The sequence below is a fragment of the Sarcophilus harrisii genome, chromosome 2 (assembly GCF_902635505.1).
Source record: "Sarcophilus harrisii chromosome 2, mSarHar1.11, whole genome shotgun sequence".
Classification (NCBI taxonomy): domain Eukaryota; kingdom Metazoa; phylum Chordata; class Mammalia; order Dasyuromorphia; family Dasyuridae; genus Sarcophilus; species Sarcophilus harrisii.
The window spans coordinates 592,898,653-592,926,519 of record NC_045427.1 but is presented as its reverse complement, the minus strand read 5'-3'; the positions used below and the strand labels follow the sequence as shown (position 1 = coordinate 592,926,519).

At 36.0% G+C, this 27,867-nt stretch overlaps 1 protein-coding gene across 1 annotated transcript; it reads left to right on the top strand.

Annotated features, from left to right (window-relative positions):
- GOT1 (glutamic-oxaloacetic transaminase 1) lies at nucleotides 1–27,867 on the top strand. Its single transcript, XM_003755189.4, has 9 exons — nucleotides 1–467; nucleotides 10,591–10,772; nucleotides 12,562–12,685; nucleotides 13,114–13,226; nucleotides 13,540–13,644; nucleotides 14,391–14,541; nucleotides 14,667–14,832; nucleotides 16,051–16,193; nucleotides 26,704–27,867. The coding sequence occupies exons 1-9, from the start codon at nucleotides 194–196 to the stop codon at nucleotides 26,841–26,843; spliced, it is 1,398 nt and encodes a 465-aa protein (XP_003755237.1). The 5' UTR covers nucleotides 1–193; the 3' UTR covers nucleotides 26,844–27,867.

Genomic DNA, 27,867 nt, shown 5'->3' with positions numbered 1-27,867 from the left:
AACATTAGCTCCCGCTCACACCTAAGCCGGCTCCGGTTCCCCCTCCTTTCCCGGCTTCCGCGTAATTTGCCGCGATCGGGTTGGTCCAGGTGTTTGGCCCTCCTCAGCGAGACACCCCGTGAGTGGCTCAGTGAAGGCGCGAGTTTCCGCCTCCCTTCTATCATTGGACCGTGGTTAGCACTGCGCAGTCCCAATGGCTGAACGCGAGAGTCTCCTCCCCACGCGACCATCTGTGCAGCGTCTTGGGCGCGATAGGCTGCTGTCTCCTGTCAAGGACTTCAGGATCGACGCCCTAGGAGCCGGAGCTGGACCCGGAGGAGTGCGCGCCCTTGCTGCCGCCCTTGGCCTCGCCATGCCTTCTTCCATCTTCTCTGATGTGCCCCAGGCTCAGCCGGTCGTAGTCTTCAAGCTCACTGCAGACTTCCGGGAAGACCCAGACCCCCGCAAGGTCAACCTAGGAGTGGGAGGTGAGGATGCTGCGGGGAAAGGGGGACGGCGATGCTCTGCGGCTGTCTGCAACTTTGCAGGGCCGGGGTCCAGTCCGCCTGTTTCGAAGGTGGAGAAACTAAGGCGAGAAGAGATCGAGAGGTTTAGGGAGGGAGCCTCATTGAAAGCGAATGCAGCCCCGCTGACTTGTTCGCCTTTGGGGAGACCTTGGAGAAAGGTCGATTCTCAACCGTGGCTGCTGTGATCTATTCTCCTAAGCCCTGGCTGGGAGCGCTGTAGGCGTAGGGACATGGTAACGTACCCTGACCACGAGGGAGGCATTTTGGCTTAAGGATCAGCTCTGGATTTGGGAGTCCTTGAAGCTGGCCGTATTGGTTTTTATGACCTTGGGAAAATCCTCGCTCTCTCTGTTATAGTAACATATTAAATATCCTCTTTTTTTTTCTCCTTCTCGAGCTCGGGAGAGAGAATGCTACGGGAACGACGATTCTGGGAGGCTTGAAGTGGTTTTAGTGGGGACGGGGACTGTCCTTTCCGGCGGGACTTTTTTACCACATGAATGCCTCTCCTGTGTATTGTTTACTTGTGCCACTCACTTTACTGGATAAAGGCCGAAGACCCCATTCTGTGGCCCGAGAAGCTTTGCAAACTTTGGGCAAGCAGAATGACCTCCCGAGTCTGCGTCCTTGCGTGTTAAAATGAAAAAAGTTGGTCTAGATGGCCTCTGAGGTTTCTTCTTATTTTAACGTTACGCGATTTATTTGCTATTTGAGCACCACCACGTGGATGTTTAGGCTTTCATAGATAATTCCTTGGTTTCTCTGTCTAAAGGTTGCCAAGTAGTGTGAGAAATAGCCTGTAGAAGAAACATTAGATTAGATTAGAGATGCGAGGAAAGAAAAATGTTAATTGCAGAAGGGCTGGGTGACGTTTTTGTCATTGTAACCGTCCTGTTTACAATAGAAATACTGACAACTTTGCAAAAAGAGTATTCAGGATGGCCATAGACAAAGTGTTTAATCAAGACTTTAGATTAGAGGAAGTGTTTGTTTGAATTACCTGAATGGTGGTGGAATGGGCAACTATAGGCTATTCTTTGCGTGATCCTGTAAAATACACATTCTACTGTGGCCTTTTTCTATTCTGGAGAAACAATGTTTATCTAAGGATAGTCTCTTAAAAAAATTTATAGGAAGTTAGTTGGGTTTTTCTTTATAATACATTTGGTTCTAAAGGTGCAAAGCCAAATAGGTTATTTCGGTGTTTTCTGTTGACATGAATTGATATATTCTGCTTTATGTTGTCTGCAGCTTTTGGATTGGGGCTGGCTAATAGCGGTGATTATAACTGATTTTATGGGTTAAAAAAAAAAAACAGTGAAATTAGGCATTATTGTGATGATGTCTTTCCAAGTTCTTTTTAGAATATCAGGTAGCTCTCTTCCCATAGTTTTTAGAAACATTGGGCAGTGGAAACACCTTTTACCATGAAGACCTGCAGTTTCTCTTAGAATTTTCTGGGTGCACTGAAATTTTTATCAATTTGCTTAAGGTCACACAGCCTTGTCAGATGCAAAACTAATTGTAAAAATAGGCTTCTGTCTGCTTCATCATTAGGTCTCAGAACCAAAGAATCCTTGGTTCCCAAAGCCATCTAGTCTTTTTTTTTTTAAAGCCATTTTGCAGATGAGAAAACTGAGGCCCAGAGAGGTAAAGTGAACTATTTCCAAAGTCACATTCAATAGTGTTAGAATGGCATTTTTAGTATGGTACGTGAAGTCTTCAGACTCATTTAAACTCTGTACTAAAATTTCCTATTCACAACCGGTTACATTAGAAGCCTATTTGTGGCATCTTTGTATCATTGCATCCGTGGATTTTTGTTTTTTTATTTGTACGTTGCTACTGTATTCTCCATAGTGGAGAGAATATAAGTTACAGTTTTCTTTTACTAAAAGTTACACCTGTGAAAGAAAATCGCTTCTAGGGAAACTCAAGGAAGATGTCCAGTCCGCTTTACTTCGATTGGTTGCATTTTATTGTAAATTTGTCAATTTGATTAATGCACTATAGTTTCTAGAACCCTACTACATAGTCTTTGAATCAGAAGGATTGCATTTGAATTCCAATTACTACACCTACTAACTTCAGCAAGTAGTTAGGACACTAGGCCTGAGTCTCCTAATTTGTAATATCAAAATAATACTACACTATTCATTTCATGAATAACAATATTGCTCTGCTAGAGCTAGTTGGATTTTGGGGGAGGGGGAGAAATACTATGTAAAATTTTAATGGATTGGGAAGTAGGTGGCTAAATGATAGTGGATTGAGTGCTGGGCCTGGAGTCTGCAAGATTCAACTTCCTAAATCCTATAGCTATATATGACTTTGGGCAAGTGACTTAACCCTGTTTGCCTCAGTTTCCTCATCTGCAAAATGAGCTAGAGAAGGAAACTGCAACCAATCCAGTATCTTTGGCAAGAAAGATGCCAAATGGAGCCATAAAGAATATGACAGAACTGAAAAAATAAGCAAATATTAACAGTGCCATTAAGTGAGTTATTGGTGTCAATCTATTTTAGCCAACTATTCTCATTCTTGTATTCAAATAGTTTCTTTCTCTAGGTATTTGTTTCTTGCTAGGATACTTAACGTATCTTTAATGTTTCAAAAATCTGATCTGTAGATTTATTGCTAAGGGGAATTCCTGATAAGGAAACTCTGCCTTATATAGTCATGGATTTAGAGATCTGGGATTCCTGAGGAATAACTTGATATGTCCTGGATCTCACTGACAGCATGTGTCTGAGGCAGTTTTGAAATCAGGTCATTCAGTTAATAAATAGTTTATTATATTTTAAATGTAATTAATAATGTTTTTCCAATTACATATAGTGACAATTTTTGATATCCATTTTTATAAGACTTCGAGTTCTGAATTTTTCTTCTCCCCTCTCCATTTCTTCTTCCTCTTTCTCTAGAGGGCAAGCAATCTGATTTTGGTAATAAATAGTTTTTGAGGGTTTATTAAGTCTACTACTAAGTACTAAGGCTACAAAGAAAGGTGAAAGACCATTCCTGTTCTCAAAGAGCCGAAGGCTACATGCAAACAAGCTATATTCAGGATAAATAGTAGATAACCACACAACAAAAGCACTAGCCTTAAGGGGATCAGGAGAAGCTTGCAGGAGATAAGATTTTTGTTGGGATTTGAAGAAGACGAGAGGTAGCCAGGAGCCAGAGCTGAAGAGGGAGAGCATTCCAGGCACTGAATGGCCAGAAAAAATATCTGAAGTCTGGTGTTGAAGTGTCTTGTTGGAGAAATAACAAGAAAGTTGCTGCTGCTGTTCCTATATAGACCCTGGCCCACGTATATATTTAGGTCCAACACTATTATTGGTTCTTTGAGCAACTGAAGACTATATTTGGGTATAAGGCATAATAAGAATACCCAGAAAGTTCTTCCTGACCTACCCCAGGGTACTTCTTGTTATAATTTAAATAAGGCAAAATTATTACAATGTGATACTAACAGATCTTTGTAATATTGATACATTACTTAATGCTTTACAGAGGAAATGAGGTTTATTTGCATAATCCCATGATGATCCTTAGGACAATTGAGTGAGATAGGTCCTATAAATGACCTTTGTCACATCTATTAAATGATTTTTCAATTTATTGAAAATGAATTCCAGAACTTCAATTCATTGAAGTCCAGATTTCTTTCCGTTATGTAGTGTTCTTTTTTTAAAAATAGTTATAAAAATATTTTAAATAAGTTCAGAGACCCCAGATTCTTACATATAGTATTCTTAAAACCCTAGTGTTATATAGTCATTAATATCATGTAAGAATAATTATAGAAGACAATCGAAGGGAGGAGGCACCTTCGGGGGCAGGGTCAACACTTTTTATCCCTAACACAAATACCCCCTCCTACCACTGACCCTCATCCTTATTGGCTGAGGATCTTACATTCTAAACACGGGAAGTACCCAAGGAATTGAACTTGACCAATAAGTACATAGTTGCCCATATTTGACTGAAATAGGGAGGATAACAAGAAGGGGACTTAAGAGGGGGCTTAAGTATGCCCTTGACTTAATGCTTAAAGTCCTTCAGGCCTTCTCAAACTTTGAAACAGATGAAGCCTTACTCGATTTTCACAGCAAAAGCATTTAATCCATTTTCCTTGTGCAAATTTCTATTCACTCTCAAAAAAAAAAAATGCAAAAAAGATTTTTCAAGGATATACCAAACACAGTAAAGGTTATGTAATTATAGAATTTCTATTTTTCTCTACATAGACAATTTTATATTTTACTCTTGAATTAGGCCATGCTACCTACCTTATTCATCATTCTTGGCTCTGAATGAGTTTGGCCTGCTTTCAGAAATGAAATCCACCCCACAAAGATTGAAGGAAGACCTGCTATCACCACACAAGAATGTCTTCCCAGCTCTTAAGGAGAGTTCCAAAAATAGAACGAGGACTAGCAACTTTATTGCAATAATTCCTAATGTGACTACTATAAAAAGAAACACATTATTGAATAGGGTCTGGCATTTTAAAAAATCGGGTATCTTATTTTAAAGTCATACTTCATAAATTCATCCTTCCTCTTTTTTTTTTTTTTTTGATAGGGATACTAGATAGGTAACTAGTCAGTTCAATGAATGAATAAAAATGTCTTCATGTATGTTACTGATGAGGTATGGATTGTGGCAGAAATATGGGTTGGTCTCCTAGTTCTCCAGAACAACAAGTTAGGGCGTGTTCCAGCAAGAAATTCGAAAAATTCGCTACACAAGGCCGTGATAAGAAAAGGCACTTTATTAAAGAGAGAGACACCAAGATGTTCACTTAGTGGGCAGTGACAAAGAATTGCAAAGAGACATTTTCTCAGGGTTTACTTTTATACCAAAAAAAAAAAAAAAAAAAATTGAAAGCCATTTAAGTTTGGCATCCAAAAGGAGCATACTTGAGATAAGTTGTTCTGGGTGAGGCTGTATTGTCCTCATCATTACCACATGGCATGCACTAAATATATAAGGATGAGAAAATGCAGACCAGCTAAGTGGTGGAGATAGCATTTTGATCTTATTTTCAAGTCACAGGGATGGTGAGCAGAGTGTATTTCTTTTGATTTCGATTATTTGATTAAATCTCCCCAAATAATCTTGTCAATAAGATGATGAAAATTGTTCTGTTGGGTGGTTTCATGGACCAACTTGGTATAATGGAAAGGACATTGGACTTGTGTTCTAAGTAAAGTACTTTGGAAATCATAAAATATAATTATGAACTGCTGTTATTATTTACCTTCCCCAAGAGTGTTGATTCTTGCTTTGGTGTCAAAAGCAGTTCTGTGGTGGAATACCATAGAACCTTTGGGTCTATTCTTTCCTTTCCTTTTCCTCCCTTGTAAGTCAATATATTTATCTTAATCAGTTAACCAGACTAATTAAGTTAGTCTAATTTAAATAATTGACTAGTTAACTGATCAATTAGATCAAATTAGACTAATTTTATTAGTTAGCCAGCTTCAAAGCTAGGGTGTTTAATAGAACGATATGGTTTAGAAATGGAACATTCCCTCTCTAAATTTGGGCAATGTTCTCCTACCACCCAGAGACACATACCGAACACTGAGAACGTGTGTGTGTGTGTGTGTGTGTATAAGCAACGTGCACAGAAGAGTTTACAAGTCTAGAACACATGGCCAGGCATATATCTGGGGGAGGGGAGTCATATACATAGGGAACAAATATGGCACATTCATGGAAAGGCAACTTTTACCTCCCATGCTTCAGGTCTTATTCTTTTCAACATTTTAATCAATAATTTGAATGAAGGTATGCTTATAACTGACAACAACTGGGAAGAAGACCTAATTGGAGAGATAGTAAAATGATTTAAAGTATTCCTAACAGGCTGAAACTCTGACTTGGGTTGAAGATTTGAGAGTTTTATTTGATCACCAACTTAAAGTGACTTAGATTATGATGCAGCTACTAGAAAAGCTAATGCAATCTTAGGCTCCATTAATAAAAACAGTAGTCCCATTGTCTTCCATGCTGCTTAGTACCCATTCTGGAGCATTATACTCACATTTGGGAGCCACACTTAAAGAGTGACATTGCTAACGCAGAGATGGAAGTTTGGATTGATAAAGAGGTGTGGGAGTAGAGAAGAAGATGGGACACAGAACAACTAGTTTTTAGTTATTAGGGTGATCACACAGAGGAGGGTGATGTATATTGCTGTATATGTAAATTAAGGACAGAAGTTACAGTGAGACATTTTCAAATTGCATTTGAAAGAATTTTTTTCTTATAATTGTCTTGCCCAATATCTCATAGCAAGTAAGTGCTAAGGCCACATTTAAATTCTGGAAGATGTCTTCATGACTCCACTGTGACATCTAACTACTCAAGGAGGAACCTTAGAGGTTATCTAATTCAAGCCCTTCATTTTTGCAAATGAGAAAACTGATTTCAAAATTTAAATGATTTATTCAAGGTCACATAAGTGGTAGGTAGTGTGAAAATCTAAATCTTAGAGGCATCTTGTGTGTTGGACTTGTGATCAGAGAACATGAGGGATTGGACTAGATGACCTTTGAGATCCCTTCTAGCTCTAGTTCTGTGATCTTTTGACACAGTTCTTTCTATCAAACTTCAATGTTTGAGGTAATGACCTATTTTCTTTAAGGACACATAAGCAGTAGCTAGAGAACCATTGGTTAGGGATGCTCCAGAAGAAATCCTAGCTCTCATCCAACTTGAAGATACTCTCCTCGATTCTGTAAATCACAAGTGTCACAAACTATTCTGGAAAGTAAAGTAATAAGTAGGGTTTTGCCCTAAGGTAAAGATAATAAAATAAATGTTGGTCATTAAAATGAACAAATATTCAAAGACCCAATATGAGAAAATGCAGCAAGATCATGAATGTTTGTAGAAGTGAAGCCTTGGATAATTGAATAATTAATGCTTTATTGGAGAGTTTGTGTCAAAGGGTTTTGTTCATTATAATTCTTGCAGGTGCTAACTATGTGTGTTTGGCCAACAATGTTGGTCATTCTCCTCCTAACTGTTTGCCCTGTATTTATAGGAACAAAGTCCACCCCCAAAGGTAGCAATTCTTTTCAGAAAATTGGAAAATTGAAGAGCAGAGCATTTATTTCAGTGAGGGTAAGCCTGAACAGGTTTATCATATTCATGTATCTTTGCTCTATTGATCTCAAATAGGTAATATGGTTAGGGACCCAGTATGAGTTATACCTTAGCTCATAATCATATACCTCAGAGTAGTCATAGGAAATTTGTAATATATTTCTCTTATTAAAACTATTTCAGGTATTTCTGGTAGTTTCAATCAACTTTATGGGCTGGTAAGAACAAGGATAACCAGTGGACAGTCATCTTTGTGCTTGGATAATATCCTCAAAAGATCAAGGAAAAATAAGAGGGACATGCTGGATATTGATCTCATAACAAATCACTGACAGGAATTGCAAAGGTCTGAGAGGCTCAAAGGGATTACCCTCATTGTTGAGACTAGGGATCCATCTGAGTGTTTGCAGTGTTTGTCTTTCTAACATCATTTCGTGTTACTAGTTGTAATGTACCCTTCCTTTTCATCATATTACAGAAGTCATTTTCCCCTAAAGCTGCCCTCTGTGCTCAGAAGTGCCCCTCATCCAATTCCTAATAATGTTTCCTCTCTTCCAGACATTCCTTAGGGTACTTGAATACTTAACTGTGTAATTGTAGACTTCTTTCTATATAAGACCCTTGTGGGCTGGAAGGAATTGCTTTGTCACTCCAGTCAGACATTTGTCTGACTTTACTTGCTTTTAATGCCCTCAAAGCCTTTTGACCTTGGTTCTATCAGATGCAATGGACATTTTCCTACAAAGTTGCCCTTCCTCTCATTGATGCTTGATCAATTTCTTAGGTGTTTGGTGAATATCATTTATATATGTTTTTTTAGGATTAGAGAAGTTGGTACTATATTGATTAATCCTTTGCAGGTTGACTGAGAAATGGGAGTTCACATCTCTTTTTACAATTCTTTGTCTAGAATTTTACAATTCTCTTTTGTCATGCCAGCTTTAAGGACTATTTGCTGCCCAAAGACATAAAAATTGTAAAACTATTAGTTGATGAAATTCCTGCCAATAATGCTTATCAACACAGAGGCACATTTATTTGCTCACAGCATAGGTTCCTGGTACAGAACAGGGCTTCTTGAAGTTTTTCTATTTGTGATTCCTTTTCCCTTCAAGGAAGTTTTTATATGATCCATGTACATAGGTATATAAAATACATATACAAACCAAACATTTGCTGATAATAGATCATAATTTTGCAAGAAGCTAGAACATATAAGATTGGGCCAAGAACAGCTATTTCATGGATACCATGGAATTTTGCCTAGGATGGAAGGAGAAGGCAAAGATTTACACATCAAAGAACAAATAGAAGAAAGGGAAGATCTGTATCAGGTAAAATTATGAAAAGTAATAAATGTTGGGAATAAAATTACAATTTGTGGGCTATTGACACTGGGGCTGTAGTTAGTTACTTGGTGTGCCTCATCTTAATTAAACAGAGGTAACGAAACAGTCCAGAAATTCTTTTATCCCTACCCATTTAATCATTTGAGGTCTCACCTACATTCTGCAGGCTCTAGCTAGTAATATGATCTGCTGTCTTAGGCAAATGGCAGTAAGAAAGCCAAACCAGAAAAAATTTTTCTTAAGACATTGACTTGCCTCAACCTGGGAATACAGGCAAAGTGGGTACATGGGAATGAATAGTATGAATTCTTGGAGTTATCAGAGTTTGGCCAGTACTCAGGTGGAATTAGGTTTGCTGAATACTTTCCAAGAGGGAAAACTTGAGTTGAGCTTTAGGGGAAGTTGGGGATTAAAAAAGGAAATACATTTTTGGCATGAGGGACAGCCTATTCAAATGCATGGAGGTGAAAGATGGGAACAGCAAATAGGCTAGTTAAGTTAGAACAAAGAGTAGATGAAGGAGAGCAATGTGGAATATAGAAAGGTAAGTTAAAAGAGATGTAACATATTGTATAGATTGGTATATTTTAAAGAATTTTATATGCCATGTTGAAGAATCCATTTTGTCTTAGAGGTAATGAGGAGTATAAGATTATTTTTAGTGGTATATGGATGATGGATTATAGAGATAGAAAGAATGGAAATAGGGAGACCAACTAAAAATTTATTAGAATAGTCCTTATGAAAGATTTTGAAGGCCTAAATGAGGGTAGTGACTGCTTGAGTTGAGAAGAAGACATATGCAAGAAATATTTGTAGGCATAATTGATCTGACGGTAACTCTTTGGATGTGGTGTTTTGAGGGATAGAGGAATTGAGAAGGATTCTGAGGCTGCCAGATTTAATGCCTGGAAGAATGGTGATGTTTAAAAAAATTAGCAAAGCAGGAGAAAAGGTAAGGGATGGTGGGGGAAAGAGAGGAGAGGGAAACAGTTTTCTTTTCTCACATTTTCGTTTGAGGTGTTCTAAGGGATATCTAGAAGATTTCTGTTCATAATCAAGTTGGACTATATGAATTTGAAGAAGCTATTGACGGTAATAGCAGATAGCTACTTGTTTGTGAAATGTGGGTGTATTCCTAACTTATCTTTAGTTATTAACTAGTAATGCATAACAAATCAGATGTTGCTGCTTCCATTCCTTTCTCTGTTCACATATACATTTATAGGAATAGAAAGTATGTATGTGATGCCTAAATTTTTCCTTGATGGGCAAATTTCTTAAGCATACTTGACCCAGTTTGAGAACACCGATGCCTACCACTTGATGAAAGGAGAAGGTAACTGGAAATGAAGAGTAAGATAATATACAGAGGGAAGTCCCTGATTGATAATGGTAGGAGTGAAATATCAAGAAAGTAAATCAATCCCGATGACACCATGGCCTCAGTATAATGTACAAGGGTTCATTATGGTAATCATGTTTAATATAGGATTTTATTAGTGGTTTTCTATTTTGTTTTGGAGAAGGAGGTGATAAAAGCCTCTTTGTCTTGTCAAACTTTTCTTATAAAGCAGGATTCTATGAAGATTCTCCTTTCTGTCTTGCAGCATATCGCACAGATGAGGGCCAACCTTGGGTTTTGCCAGTAGTGAGAAAGGTAGAACTTCAGCTTGCTAAAAATGACTCTCTGAACCATGAGTACTTACCTATCTTGGGACTGCCAGAATTCCGAACCAATGCTTCCCACATTGCTCTTGGGGAAGACAGCCCAGCCATCAAGGAGAAGCGGGTAAGTTCTGGGTAAGGAATCATTTTTCCTTTAAATATTTGTGGAGCAAATTCACAAAATGATACTTTGAAGTAAACCAAATGACAGTGATAAACTTTGATTTAGAACAATATGATTATAATGATCAAAACCAGACAAATGATTGTAGGCTATTCTCTAGAAAACACATCTCTTGATATACCTCTGACTCTTTAGCACATCAATATAAATTAACTTTTATATATTACTTCTGTCTAATTTTACAGTCATCCAATTCTATCAACTAGTTGTTAATTCCAACACGTTAGAAAGTAGCAATTCAAAAAACAAGTATCTGATGTTACTATTTTATGTTTACTATGCTGTGCACTGAGAGGCAGCTAGGTGGTAGAGAAAAGACTAAGCTTTCTAGGTTCAAATCGGTTCACAAACCAGCCTTACCAGATGGACAAGTCGCTTAACCCTCTTTGCCAAGAATCACAGTGGCAGATATGGCTGAAAACAACAGAATGACAACAAATATTAAGGACTATAGAAGATAAAAGAAAAGTGTAAGATAAAGGTCCTATTAGAAAGATTATGGAAGATAGTAACTAAGATAATACAAGTTTGCTATTTGGTTTGATACTGTATTATTAGAATTCCAAAGTGAAAGAAATTGATACAAATGGAATTTGAGGATAGGCAAGAGCTGAAGAGGTGAAACAGAATAGTGGGTAGAGAACCAGACAGAATAGATAGATCAGAGTTCAAGTTTTGTTTTTGATATATTGGGTCATGCCTTCAATGTAATGTCCAGGTCAGAGAATTTGGACATTTTAGTCACTTTTCTTCAAGACTCCAAATGATTTTACAAAAGGCTAGAACTAATTCACAGATAAACCAGTAGTACATTAATGTGCCAGTTTTTCTTTAACCCCTTCAAGATTCTTTTGTCATCTTTGCCAATTTGTTAGATATTAACAAATATAATTAACAAATTATAGCTACAGTAACAAATTATGAATACATAAAACCTCATCATTGTTTTCATTTATTTCTTCTTTTAGTAGTAGTTTGGAGCATTCTTTCATGTAATTGTTAATAATTTGCATTTTTGAAAACTCTTTATTCATATTCTTTGACTATTTATCAATTGGAGAGTAGCTTTGGATCTTCAGTTCCTGTCTTGTTAACAACTGATTAATGTATTGTCAAATACATTTAAGTTGCAGAAATTCTGATTCAGGCTTGTTAGCTTAAAACGTTAGGTAGATGTAGTTTTTCATCTACCTAATAAAGCTAGACTTAGATAATATGCTACCAAGCAGAGTTTTGTTTCTTCCTCTGCTAAGCAGTTATGGTATTCTGCTATCTCAAAACTCAAGGCTGCAAATATCAGTAGAAAACTATGAGTATACATGTGTGAAGGTGCTCATTATGGAAACTAATCTTATAAACCCTTTAGTTTCACTGAATTGCTGTGACTCAAGTAGATGTGACTTAAGATACAACTCTTAAGGGAATGAAGCTGAACAGAGGGAAGGAATGAGTATAACATTAAGATACAACTCTTAAGGGAATGAAGCTGAACAGAGGGAAGGAATGAGTATAACATGCGATGTCAGAATGTCTGAAAAATAAGACTGGTATAGAAAGATGGGACATATTACTAAAAGATGGATTAATCTGACAAGCTGAGATCATTTCATGTGTTTTCTATGAAATTTCCAAACCTTGGTTCAGATTCTGCAGCAGAGATTTTTTGTCTCTGGAAAATATGAATAGAATTTAACTACCTTCAACCAATGATCATCTTTCTGTGTTTCAGATGGGAAGTGTGCAGGCTTTGGGAGGAACAGGTGCCCTTCGAATTGGAGCCGAGTTCTTACGCAGATGGTACAATGGAACAAACAATGCATCCACTCCTGTCTACGTGTCTGCTCCAACCTGGGGTGAGTTTTTTACTATCAGGAAAAGATAAAAAAGAGAGAACAGGAAAGAATGATCCTTTTGATTTCTTTATTGATTTATTGATCATTCTTAACAAAATATTAACAAAACCTTGATGACTTGTGTTGTGGGTTATGTGTACAAGTAATCTGATGCTAAACTTCAGATTTCAGCAAGGATAAATAGTTAAAATTGTGAGACTGGAATATTGGACAGGCAGATATCTTGGTAGCAGGACATACTACTGCAGTAAAATACAATTGCAGTTGTAATGTGACTAGTAGAATTCATATCCTCTTATAAATGACCCTGTTCCAGGAAGTCTTACAATTGGAAAGAAATCTTCACAATCCCTAAGAAAAGGTCTGTCTTGTCGAATCTTAGATTATGGCAAGCAATGTTTATGAAACACTTTTACTTTTTATTTTAGAAAATCACAATGGTGTGTTTGGTGCTGCTGGCTTTGTGGACATCCGAACATATCGTTACTGGGATGCAGCTAAGAGAGGGCTTGACCTTAAAGGCCTGCTGCAAGATATGGAGGTGAGGGACTTATTCATTTAATTATTAATTCACTTATCCTTCATCTATCTATGTCTATTTATTACATAATAGAAAGTTACAGGGAGTCTTGTGGGAAGGTTTTCTAGGAGGAAGAAGGGATCTTGTCTTTGGGTTAAGGAAGGCTTGGGCCACTTTTCTCAATTTAGATAGTGTCTTCTAGGGTTTAATTACATGTATGGAACAAATCCAGCTTTCTCATTACCTTCATTGACTTAGCAAGCCAGTACTGATTCTACATCCTGATATTTCCTGTTGCTACCCATCAGAACTGATGCATATTGTTTTTCTTCAGAATGCTCCAGAATTCTCTATCTTTGTCCTTCATGCCTGTGCACATAACCCCACTGGCACTGATCCAACTCCAGAGCAATGGGAGAAAATTGTTTCTGTCATGAAGGTAACTGGCATTTTCAGACATCTATCTATGATGCTGTTGACACAACCTTTTTAATGCATGTACTAGTATGGTTCCAAAAAACCACTTGATAGGTACCATAAAGGCATGAGTAAAGTCAGACAATCATCTCTCTCAGAAAAATCCATATTAATGCTCTCAGAACCCTATGTTGTGGTACAGTTGGCATTAAAAAGCAATGTTGGAAGGTATACCTTGTTCACTAACTGTTAGATTGGGATTATTTCCTTCTAAAAGCAAATACAATGCTAAAATGTACTGACTAAAAACATTTAATTGGGATCCTTTTCAGAAGGAATTCTAAAAATTCTAAAAATTCTAAATTCTTAATTCTAAAAAGATTCAATTCTCAGAGCATAGAGGATTTCTCCTTTAATGTTAGCATATTCTGATAGATTTAGTGGTATGATCCTTAGGTCTGAATAGGCTCACATATGGCAGGGCCTCTCCCACATTGTCCATGGGCCTTGTGCAGCTCCTGGGTGTCTACTTGCTATTCTGCTCATAGATGAACAGAGAAGGAGAGCAGCAGTTGTATCTATAGGAGTTGGGGAAAGAAATTAATGACTTACAAGTATTTTGTAAGATGTTCTTTTTTTTTTTTTTTTTTTTTTTTTTGGTAAGATGTTCATTCTGAGAAGTTAGGTTGTTTTCGGTTGAGACAGGAGAATGAATTTATTAAGACTAGGGCAGGTTCTCCCTCTCTAATTCTCCTTCTCTTCTTGCAGCGCCGATTTCTATTCCCTTTCTTTGACTCAGCCTATCAAGGTTTTTCATCTGGGGACCTAGACAAGGATGCTTGGGCTGTCCGCTATTTTGTGAATGAGGGTTTTGAGCTCTTCTGTGCTCAGTCCTTCTCCAAGAACTTTGGCCTTTACAGTGAGTGCCCTCCTAAATAAACTCCTTTAGCATACTGGGCCCATATCACACAATGGCTGGGTTGGAAGCCTTTATGCGGGGGAAAGATCATTGGACTTAGATTTGATATATGTCTTTCTCTTTAGACGAGCGGGTGGGAAACCTGATCGTGGTTGGGAAAGATGCTGATAACGTCGTGCGTGTCCTTTCCCAGATGGAGAAGATTGTGCGTGTCTTGTGGTCCAACCCTCCTGCTCAAGGAGCTCGGATAGTGGCCACTACCCTTTCCAACCCTGAGCTTTTTACTGAGTGGTAAGGTTCACAGGTAGAAATAAGAGGATTAGGAGCTTTATACTTAACCTATTTCCTTACATAAATTAGATGATTTGGTTTTATGTCAATAACTAATAACCAGACAGTTATTAATATTAAGGATTCGTTTATCAAATATTTATTGCCTACATATCCAGTATTCCAGAGAAGCAGAGAGTAACCTATTGCTTCATTTTCTACAAAACACATTTTTTCTCAACTTTCTTCTTCATTGATTAAACATACAAAATAGAATATAGTTTGAACAAATGTGTAACCAATTTTTTTTTTAAGTGAAGATATTACCTAAGTCAAAAACTTGTTATTCTCTTTGGGACCCCATTTAGGTTTTGTTTTGTTTTGTTTTGTTTTTTTGGCAGAGATAACAGCTAAGAGAGGGATTAAGTGACTTGCTATTACAGCTAATAAGAGTCTGAGGCTGGATTTGAATTAAGGTCTTCCTGGACTAGAGCCAGGACTACCTTCAAATAGTACTACAAACTTAATATAAGATATTTGGCTATGGGAATTATTAGGAGGAACTTTGATAGATAGACTTGATTTAATGGAAAAATAAAATATCCTAATATTTCATGGAATTCTGCTACCCCTAGTAACAACATTGATTTACTCTTTTGGTCTATACTTGGTCTATCCATTCTATCTTTATGGAGTGACAAGTTAGGAAGAAACCCTTCATGGATCAGAATATCTAGCTTTATCACATGAGAATGATAATACATAGATTCTTTCAAAGTAATTAAATGATCAAATGGTTGTTAGTTTGATTAGTGCCCACTCTGAAATCCAGAGTACTAAACCATAAGATTTACCGTTACTGTATTATTATTTACTACTACTTTTGAGGCATACTATACAACCATTTTATAGAATCAGTAGTTGTTAACAATCTCTGTTTAATCAAGTTTAACCTCAACTCATTGTTAGATCTGCATGAGTTAATACATTATTTTTGCAACAAAACAGCCCAGTCCTTCTCTCAACCCATTTTTTTTTCCAGTTACTTTTAAGGTTTGCTAACTAATTTTTAGTTGGTAGGAGTGTTTAAAATGAATTGGAGGATTAGGGACTTTATATATAACTTATTTCATTACATAAATTAGATGATTTTGTTTTATGTCAATAACTAATAACCAGATTAACAGTTATTAATATTAAGGATTCATTTATAGTTTACTTCATTTACTACTCTTACAGGAAAGAAAATGTTAAGACAATGGCTGATCGGATTCTGTTAATGAGAACTGAACTCAGATCACGCCTTGAAGCTCTTGGCACCCCAGGAACCTGGAATCACATCACTGAACAGATTGGAATGTTCAGTTTCACAGGATTAACTAGTAAGTCCAAGGCAAACCTTCTGGGTTGTCCATTTGTAACTGGTGTTCCCTGAAGCTGACTTTATAGGAAAAACTTTGCTAAGCAGCTGTCATAATCTCATTCAGCTTTATTCCTTGTTTTCCTTTATCTACCTTCTCCAGTTTCCTTTCTATTTCTTCTTACACAGATTTGTCATTTATTCTATCATAGCTTCATAGAATTCATCACTTTAATTGGTCATCAATTAAGCTGTTAAGGCAGTTGGTCAGTATAAAACTCTGGAGAGGTCAGTGATGTAAAGCAAGTATGATTTTCTTATTGTTTCCTGCTTAAATCTGCTGAGATCCTTGAGGGTTTCAATAGCCTGAGTTGGTATCTTAGCAGCTGACAGATGGTTGGGCTTTTTTTAGCCATGTCGGCTTGGAGTAGGTATATCTTTGGAACAGAATATAAGCAAGTTAGGAGGGACATGAAATTTTACTACTTTCTAACTTTCAGGTCAAGGTCTAATGTTGAACTCTTGTAAATGCTTCCCATTATCTTCAAGCTTCACCACAATTTTCAATAATACTTTATTTTTCCAATTACATACAAAGATAGTTTTCAGTATTCCAAATTTTCTCTCCTTCCCCCCCTCCCCAAGGCAGCAAGTAATGTCATATAGGTTAGACATGTACAATCATGTTAAACATATTTGCATGTTGGTCATGTTTTTACTACAATTCTCTATAAGATTTCTTTGGAGAAAAAATAGTGGAGGTTCACTAGTCAAAGAGATTCTATAAAATCATCTTTTGAGATGTGGAAGACTTAACCACTTTAAAATGTAATAATCAGTTATGTGGAATTTTTGTCAACTAGCATGTGGGAAGAGATCTTTTTAAATCCTAGAGATTTTTGTGTGACCATTATGATGAGTCATAGAAGGGAAAGAGGAGAGCTTGATATTTACTTGGCTTAGAAGCAAGAAATTTGGATTTGGGAATTAGGAAGACTTTCCCCACTTACCAGCAATATGATCTTAGGCAAGTTCTTTAGTATTTTACTGGGTCTCTGTAATCCTGAGAAATCAGTTTAACTTTTCTTTTGTTTGTTTGTTTGAACTCTCAAGAAAGGTGCTTTATGAACCTTAAACACTAAAAACAGGAGCCATAAATATTGGAGGCAGGGTGGTATAGTGGAAAGAGTGCTGGGCTTTGAGTCACAAGACTAAAATTAGAGTTTTGGCTTTTCTACAGATTTCTTGTGTGACCTCAGGCAAGCCACCTGGATGACAAACTCACTCAAATATAAAAAGAAGTGATTAAACTATTTCTATTATCCCTTCTTAGCACTAAATTTCTACCATCCTTTTAGCAGTAATAACAACGATTGGGAACGCCTAGACAGTGCAGTAGATCAAGCACCTGCCCTGGAGTCAGCAGGACCCGAGTTCAAATCTGTCCTCAGACACTTAATGTCTACTAGCTGACAAGACTGCTTGTCACCCTGGGCAAGTCACTTAACTCCAATTGCCTCTCAAAAACAAAACCAAAAACAATAAAATAAGATTTTGTAGAAAGTGTTTCATAGGATAATATATACATCTTAGTTCTAGTATAAGTAATAAGCATTTCTAAAGGAGGGAGGGTATAGCTACCAGTTTTGGTAATTTACTAGGAGATACTGGATTCAAAAGAAGAAGAATATTATCTGGATAATGCTTAAATTTAAAAATTCAGAGAAAGCATCTTTTAAAAAAGGCACAAATTTTTATTTTTATAGATCTCAGGAAGTACTTTGTGATCATGTTTTTTATGCTTCAGATAAGCATCTGTTAAGTATAATAGTTACCTATTTCTAGGATTTTCTTTTCATTTGAAAATTAGGGAGATAGAAAAAGGGAAGTATTTCATTAATATTTATATTTACAACATGGTAGAATTTTTATTAAAATCAATAAAATTGAGCTTTTTTCTTCCAAAAAATAGCAGTTGCATCTAATTACAAATAATTTTATCTTATAGGGTACAGTGTCGCTTTGCTTAGTATGTATTAAGTTAATATTAAAATCCATTTTTCTGTATTAGACTGCCTTCTATTATTGCTTACAGATATCACTTAGAAACTTGATGCGACTTTTTCACATTTTTATTTTTTTAAAAGAATCATAGAGCCTTATATAGAGAGCTGAAAAAATACCATTGAGTTCAACCTTCTCATTTTGTAAATAAGAAGACCAAAGTAGTCAAGGAGTATAAGTAAAGGACCCAAGATTACACAAGAATTTAGTTGCAGAACCAGGATTTGAAATCGGGCCCTTGACTCTAGAGCCAGCATCCTTTCCATTGCAGTGGGAAGTATCAGTGAAAACATCTTTATTCTTACTTGTACCTAACTCCTAGTTATCAAATAAAAGAAAAAAAAAGTCAAAATTCACAAATATTTTTGCTAAAGACATTGAAGGAAATATTTCTACCTATAAAAATGACATCCATATTGTTGAATATTTTGGTTTCTATTTGCTCGTGGGGACATTTTGGGGCTGGATGTTGCTTTGGATATTAATGATCATTAAAAGGATAAGTGGAATTCTATTGGACCTTAATTTTATTTGATAATTTATAAATGACTGAATTTTATAGTCTTCTGTTTTTATGTCTCATCTGTCTGTTTTAGTCAAGCCAGTTATTGAATATTAGAAATTAGACCCGCTCTTTTCAGATCATCAGCAACTATGTCCTGTGAATTTTACCCTTGAAAACATAGGTTTCTTCAAATGTAATTTCAGGAAATACTTTGAGGTGAAGCAAAGGAGCCACTGGAAGTATTTTATCCAAAAATAGTAGCTACTGAGAATAGAAATTAGGTCTCCTGTTAGCAGATCTTTAGCAATTTATGGCCTATGAATGGTGCTCTCAGAAAACATTTCTTCAAATGCAAATAAAAAAATACATCAGGCTAAAGCAAAGGAGCCACTAGAAATGTTTTATCTGAAAATAGATGGTCTGATATTGTTTTAATGAGTTTAAAACTAGTACCTATGTGCAAGTTCTCTCATTCTTATATTTACACATGGACAAGGCAATTGGGGTTAAGTACTTGTCTAGAATCACCCAGCTAGAAAGTGTGAAGTGTTTGAGGCCAGGAGAACTCAGGTTCTCCTGATTTTAGGGCCAGCACTCTATCTATTGCACCATCAAAATGCCTACCAGAACTGATAATAAAACAGCTTTGGTGTTTTGAATCTTACTTTAGATTGTAGAGTTTTTATATAATTATCAGAATTCCTTTTTAATATTTAGGACCCAACTTAAATCTAACTTGTGAAGGACATTAAGCAGCTATTTAATTAAATGGGAAAATCAGTTCAATAGTAATAAATTTTCTAATAAAGGGGCTTCTTTAGTTTTGAGATGCTCATATCTGGCTACATCTCAGTGCTCTGGGAAAACCTAAGAAGTCTTGGGGAGCTTGTTAGGAGAGGGAACCTGGTAGTTCTGTGCTGTTGATACAGTGCTCTTTGCTGGCTAGCTACATTGTAACTACTATGTTTTATATAATATGGAAGAACATTGTTATTACAATGTGTTACAATATGGAAGAAACCTCACTCTTGTATTTTCTGGAAGACAAAGCAACCTTATGGTTGAGTAAGCTTTGGTCCTTTTTCAGAATTGGCCAAGTGTAATGGGGGCAATTTCCACCTTAAAAATAGCTTTGTTTTCCAAAAGCTAACTTGGAAGTCAATTGTTTTGAATTCAGAGTATATTTTCCAAACACTGGTGTCTAGGTTCCTATGGCCTATAAAAACCTATTTAACTGAGCGATTGAAACACTGTACCTCTAAAATGGGAGGAAAATGTATTACTTGTAAATATATTATTTTCTGACCTGTTTTGATTAACAGGTGGAGATTTTTTATAGTGAGTCTAAAGGGTATTGTGAATATTTTTAGGACCACTAGAGAATGACAATGCTGCTGCCTCTGTGTCTTAATTCCCTATATACTTGATATCAGTATTATCTTTAGCACTAATTTTATGCATATAAGGTAGTTTGGAGCTCACAAATGGAATGAAGAGAAGACCAAATTGGAAAAGAGTTTTTAGTAACTTATGCAAGAATTAGAAATAGGGAATTAAATAGGAATTAAATGAAGGGCTTAAAATGAAATGGATTTAAATAGGATGCAAAGATTTCTTGACTGTATAACTCTTCTGTGAGCAGTTAAAGATGACAGAAGAGTGAGGAGATTGATACTGGTTTATACAGTCACTTGATCGTCATCATAACATTTATTATAGCACTTTATAAATATTATCTGATTTTTATCAAGAACTTAACAATTCAAGCCAAATAAACTTTATATCTTTTTTTTTTAAAAAGCATGATTACTTAACTGATAAATCTGAAAAAAAAAAACCTGTAGTTGCAATTAGTTTATCTAAATTTTTAGCAAAGCATTTATTAAAATATTTCCTTTCATAGGGACTAAACTTGTGACATATATAGAGAATTTTTTAAAAAAGGAAATCACCTCTAGTGAATCAACTTTTCTACAATTTAGACTCTTAGGGAGCTTCCTAAAACATGGTAGTGGTGAGTGGCAAGGTAAGTGACAATTTATGTCAGCATATGTCAGAGGCAAGTTGAACCTGGGCCTTTCTGGCAGTAGACCACAATGCCTCTCCTATGCTATCTTATCTTATGTTTGTAAAAAAAGAGGAGGTATTGAACTCAATAATAAAACATTTAGGTAGAAATAGAATTACCTGAATGACCATGCAGTGTCAGTTTGGCAGATCTCTAGTGAAGTGTCTCAGGAATACATAATTGGTCTCCTGTTTTTGAATATTTTATCAGGGACTTTGGTAAAGGCTAAATGATGTGCTTGTCAAATTTTCAGTTGACACAAATCTGGAAGGGATAATATATATCCCCCCAACTGTATCAGCCCCTTTTGTGCTGTAAAAAAAATTAGGAAAAACAAGTGGATACCCATCTATATGGGAATGGCTGAATATATTATATTTTAATGTCATGCAATTATTGCTCTATGAAACAATGAATGCAAAGAATTAAAATGAGCTCATATAAATCAATAAAGAACAAATAATTCCAAGAAAATAATCTGCTCAAATAATCTGATTATATAAAGGAAAACAACAATGAATGATACAGGAACTCTTAACAATGTGATGGTCAACTGACTTCAGATGACTGAGGATTAAATATATTTTCCTCCTCAGTAGTAAAATACCTTTTGAAAAAAGATCTCAAAATGAAAACGTACAGGAATATTATAATCAAATTCCAGAGATCCAGATCAAGCAGAGAATATTTGCAAGCAGCTGGAAAGAAAGAATTCAAGTATTGTGGAGCCACAGTCAGAATAACACAAGTTTTAGCAGCTTGTACATTAAAGGATTGGAGGACTTGGAATGTGATATTCTAGATGACAAAGGAGTTAGAACTACAACCAAGAATCATCTATCTTAAAAAGCCTTCCTTTGGGAGGAAAATGGACTTCAATGAAATACAGGGTTTTCAGGTATTTTGGATAAAAAGAACAGAGATGCATAGAAAATCTGACTTTCAAATATAAGACTCAAGAGAAACATAAAAAAGGTTTAACCGTAAGAACTTAATAAGACTAAACTACTTACATTCCTACCTAAGAAGATAATACTTTGGTAACTCATAAGAACTTTCTCATTATTAGGAAAGTTAGAAGGATTATATATACACAGAGGACACAAATGTGAGTTGAATATGAAGGGATTATATCTTTAAAAAAACAACAAAAACAAAATTAAAGGGTGAGATAAATGCACTGGGAAAAAGACAAAGGGAAAGGTAGAATGGCAGGGAAAATAGAAGTAGAGTGAAAGTGAGAAGGAGTGAATGAACCTTAATCTTATCAGAATTGGCTCAGAGAGGATATAACATTCACATTCAACTGGGTTTGCAGATCTGTCTTACTCTAAAGAGTAGGAGGGGAAGGGTATAGGATATAAGAGAAAGGAGGGAGATGATAGAAGGAAGGGCAAATTGGGAAGAAACATGTTTGAGGAAGGTCATATTGAAAGAAAAGAGATCTGAATAAGTATGGAAATAGGATGGAGGGAAATAAAATTAGCAATCTTAACTGAAGAAATTGAAGTAAATTTCTTTGATAAAGGCCTTATTTCTTAAACATAGAAAAATTAATTAAATTTTAAAAAGAGCCATTTCCCAATTGATAAATGATCAAAGATAAGAACAATTTTCAGATGAAGCCATTTGTTATATGAAAAAATGCTCTAACTCACTATTTAGAGAAATGCAAATTAAAACAATTCCGAGATACTACTTTATACTTATTAGATTGGCTAATAGGACAGAAAAGAAAAATGACAAATGTTTGACGTAATGTGCGGAAAATGACATTACCGCTCTGTTGGTGGAGTTATGACCTGATCCAACCATTCTGTATAGCCATTTGAAACTATGCCCAGAGGTCTATAAGCCAAGCCCAAAGATTCTAAAGTCTACATATCCTTTGACCTAACAATACCACTGCTAATATCCATAAAGAAGTTTTTTTTTTTTTTTTTTTTTTTTTTTTTTTAATGAAAGGACCTAAAAATAAAGCAACTCTTTTCTGGTAGCAAAAAAAAAATGGAAATTGAGGTAATACCCAGCAATTGAGATGGTTAACAAATTGTGATATGTGATTGTGATGGATTGTTATTGTACTATAAGAAATAATGGGGACAGCTAGGTGGTGCTGTGGATAGAGCACCAGTCCTGAAGTCAGGAGGACCTGAGTTCAAATCTGGTCTCAGACACTTAACACTTCCTGACTGTGTGACCCTGGGCAAGTCACTTGACCCCAATTGCCTCAGCAAAAGAAAAAAAGGAAATGAAAAAAAAATTTAAATCAAAAAGAAATAATGCTCAGGCTGCTCTCACAAAAATCTGAAACTGATACAAAGTAACGTACTATGTACAAAGTAACAGCAACATTACAAGATGATCAGTTGTAAATGACTTGGCAATTCTCAGTAATACATTGATCCAAGACAATCCTAAAGGATTTAAGATTAAAAATTTTATCCATCCCCAAAGAAAGAACTGATGGTGTTTGAATATAAATTGAAGCATACTTTTTAAAACTTTATTATTTTTTGTGTGTTTTCTTTTTCTTTCACAACATGTTAATATGAAAACATGGTTTGCATTTCCACCTATATATAACCTATATTGTATTGTTTTCCTTCTCATTGAGGGAAATTGGAAGAAGGGAGAGAATTTGGAGCTTAAGTTTTTAAAAATGAATGTCAAAATTGTTCTAATATGTAATTGAAGGAAAAAACCCAGTAACATAATGAAGATTTCTTTGAATACATGTTTCCCTGATCTCTTCTAATTCTAAACTTTCTGTGATCCCTTATCCAGGGGAGTGAGGAAAAGAAAGTGATAGGGAAATGACAGAAACATTGATGCCTTTAGCTCAGTATTGTAATGACCGTGTTAGCACTCAGGACACCCTAGAATCAGCCGGAGTCAGGATAAGCAAAAGTCCTTAATCTTTATTCTCAGTCCCCAGACGCAGGATTGAACAGGATGGAAGCAGAATTTCCAGGACCATCTTCTCCCTCATCTACCGCTGAGAGTGTCTCCCTTGCTAGCTTTGCTCCACCCCCTAATCCCTCCTGCAATCCTCTATACACCAATCAATTGCATATGCCCATGGAGTATTGTCCAATCAGTAGTTAGCCTCAAGCACTCAGCAGTCCCCACCTCAGTGCATCAACTCAATAGTTTCAGCCCTCTACAGGTATAACTGGCCACTTTCTAGTTCAGTGAGATCTGTGACATACTTCAAAAGATTAAGAGGATGAGTCCCATTACATCCTCCCTATGCTAGCCAGTCTTGGGGCTTGTATTCAACACAATCTCATCTTCCTTTCATTAATTATAACCAACACCCCACAGCTCAACTCCTGCCTTAAAAACTTTTTAACTAAAAGAGATTGGTCCTTTAAGACAACCTTAATCTAACCCTGAATGAAACCTATAGCAGCAGCAGTAGCAGTTTGCTGAGCTGGCCCAGAGCAGGTGCCATTGAGAAAGCCTCCATTCCCCACATTTAGCATATTCACCAAGAAAAACAGTATTACTGATAGGACACAATCAAAAGCATTTAGAGACTACCGTTTTAGAGGGCTGTAAAATCATACTAATCTTTTGGGCATAATGCTAAAGCCATATGTACCCAGAGACCACAATGCCTTTTGAGAGAGGGGGGAGGAAGGGAAGAGAGGGCTATTCATCAAAAGATAAAAGGAGATTTGTAAGTCACACCATAGATTTAGAGGTAGATGCCATCCTAGAACTCATCTTTTCCATCTTCATTTTTCAACCCAAAATTGGTTAAATTACTTTTTTAGGGTCACAGTCAGGTCACACAAATAGTAAGAAGGAAAGAATCTGTGTCCTCTGATTGACTCCATATCTATTGTTCCTTTCATTGTACCACCCTACCACCTTTCATATCTTGCTTTTGGGAACTATTCCCAGTCTCCATTTCAACAAGTTTTTATTAAACAAAATATAAAATAGATCTTGGCTTCAAGGAGCTAGTTGTTTCTGGTTGAAATGATAGGAGAGATAGCCTCAAAATAAAGTTTCTCTTAGGAAAATCTTTACTAGAGAGTTAATACTGAGGGTTAATAATTAAAAATAATAAGAACTATGTTTTATTTCATCTTTATATTTTCTCTACTGCCTGGTACATTGTTATTTACAAATAGAATAGGCACATAGCACATTTTAAAAAAATGTAATTGAAACTGAGTGTCTTCTATGTATGTGTACAAAAACATTTGCATATTATCGAGTGGTCACATTCTAACAAGAGTTAGGCTTTTGTGTATATGTCTTATCTCCTCTTCTAGATGGTAAGTTTCATTCATACATGGGCATAGATTATTCTTCCATCACAGCATATAACATAGTACATTACATATAGTGATTTCAATGAATATTTGTTGAATAAATGGTAGATACAGTTATGTACAATTCACAGTCCCTGCTTACTAGAAACTTACACCAAAGAATCTGTTTGAAGTAATCTTACTCCTCCAACATAGAGGAATACAGTAGAATGTAAGCTGTGGGAGGGCAGCCATTTTTTTCTTTTATTTTGTGCCTTCATACCTCAAAAAAGAACATTTTAAAGCACTTGATTTTTTTTTTTTTAGTTTCAAGTTCTTTTCTTCTACCCTCTCCCTACCCACTAAGAAGGCAAAGAATTTGATACCCATGATACATGTGAAATCATGGCAAATTACATTTTTCATATCAGCCATATCAACTAAAACAAAAAAGAAGAAAATGAAAAAATTATAACTTTTTGGACTTTTGAGTTTACACTTAGAGTTCATCCCTATGAAGTGGATAGCAATTTCATCTCAAGTCCTTTTTGATTGTCTTGAATCATTGTATTTCAGAGAAGCTTAGTTCCCCCACCCACCCCAGTCAATCATCATTACAATGTTGCTATTACTGCACACACTGTTTAGTCTTGACTCATTGTATTTCGGAGTAGCTTAGTTTTTCCACAGTCAGTCATCATTACAATGTTGCTATTATTGTGTGCACTGTTCTGCTCTGTTCGCTTCATTTGGCATCAGTTCCTATAGATCTTCCTTGTTTTTTCTGAAACCAACCCCTTGTCATTTCTCATAGAACAATAATATTTCATCCCAATTAGAGGCTACAACTTATTCGGTTATCCTTCAATTAATAGGCATCCCCTCAAACTCCAATTCTTTGTCATCATAAAAAACTCTGCTATAAACTTTTTTGTATACATTGGTCTTTTTCTCTTTGATCTCTTTGGGATACAGATCTAGTACTAGTGGATCAAATAATATGCATACAGTTTTAAGTTGCTTTCTAAATTGGTTGTACTGGTTTGTAACTCCACTCAACCAACAATTCACTAATGTACCTATTTTCCCCTTCAGCATTTATCCTTTCTGGGAGGTGATTCCTCAGAATCGCCTTAAAAATGCCTTTAATGATCATTTATTTAATCAATAATAATTTAGAACATTTTTTCACATAACCAAATAGCTTTGGTTTCTTCCAAAACCTGCCTATTTATCCCTTGATCTTGATCAACTGGGGAATAGTTCTTATTTTTGTAAATTTGACTCAGTTCCCTCTCTATGTTGAGAATTAAGGCATTTATCAGATGCTTATTGTAAACATTTCTTATTATAAAACTATTTATTGCCTATGGTACCTTTTAGCAAAAGGTATAGCAAAACTGTAGAAAAAAGAGTTTCCTGGGAGTTAAAATTTGTAAAAGGCTACTTCTTTAGAGACCAATGCCTTTATTTTTTCCTATAAAAGTTGAATTAGAATATCTCTTTTGTCATTTGGTATCTCCTCTAGGGAGATGAGGTAGGAAAAGTGATAATTTCCTAAATACTCAGCTTCTTTTGTGAACCCAGTCCTTCTTGTTTTAACCATTGACTTTTGTCTTTTCAACAGCAAAGCAAGTGGAATATTTGGTCAATGAAAAGCACATCTATCTACTGCCAAGTGGCCGGATCAACATGTGTGGCCTGACTACAAAGAATCTGGATTATGTGGCTACCTCCATCCATGAAGCCGTCACTAAAGTCCAGTGAAGAAGCACCCACCCAACCAGCACCACCAAAGCTGCTGTCTATCATATGTGTGTAGCCCCTGCTTGCACAAATCCATTATCTATATAGTGTAATAGTGACAATCAAAGGACTGGAATGACTACATTGGTGGGATACCAGTGTTTGAAGTTGACATGATTTGAGATTGCCCAGGATTAGGGCTCTTTTGGAGAGCCATGAAATATGAACATTTTTGATTTAAAGGAAAAAAAGAAGAAAAACCCATATTATTGTGATCATTATGTGAGTGAAGCATGTTGACCCACCCTCCTCCAATCAGTGTGTTCATAGTTTATTTGCTTCTGTGTGAATGTTGTAAAGAATAGATTATATCAAGTCATTTATTCTTGGAGCAAAAACCTCACCCCAAAGATCAAGTCAGCAGAAGAGCTGTGTGATTGTAGCCATCGGCAATGCCATTAAAACAAACAAACAACCTTTTATCTCTACAAAGAGTTTCTGTTTCTTTTCCTTGGTTATTTCTGTGCTCTAATTTTTGACACCTTGGTGGTTTTCCAAGATCACCCTTTCTTTCATAGTTCTGCCTAGTCAAAACCCTACTCATTAAGGAATATAATACAGCAAACCATGTTAGCCCCTGTGAATTTCAACTGATACACAAGTATGAGTTTTGCATGTAAGTTAAGATACTGAAATCAAAAGAAATGTTTTGCCTTGATGTCTTCATTTGTCTAGAAAAGGGAACCCTCTTTCCATTGAGAATGGGTTCTCATTGGAGAATCCAATTTCTCCTAGAGACTCTGGCACCACCTCAAATCCAGTTATTAGCTACCTAATGATAGGCCAATAACGATTACATCCAACTCCATAAATTTCAGTAAGTCTAATCTTTTAACTGGAAAACCTAACTCTCTAGGGAATAAGATTTAGAATGAGTGGAGTTTGGAGAGCCAAATCATCTCCATTTTATAGATGAGGGTTCTCAGTCTTATGATGAAGTGGACAAGACCATATAGTAAAATAGTAGCAAATAGCAGAAATAAGT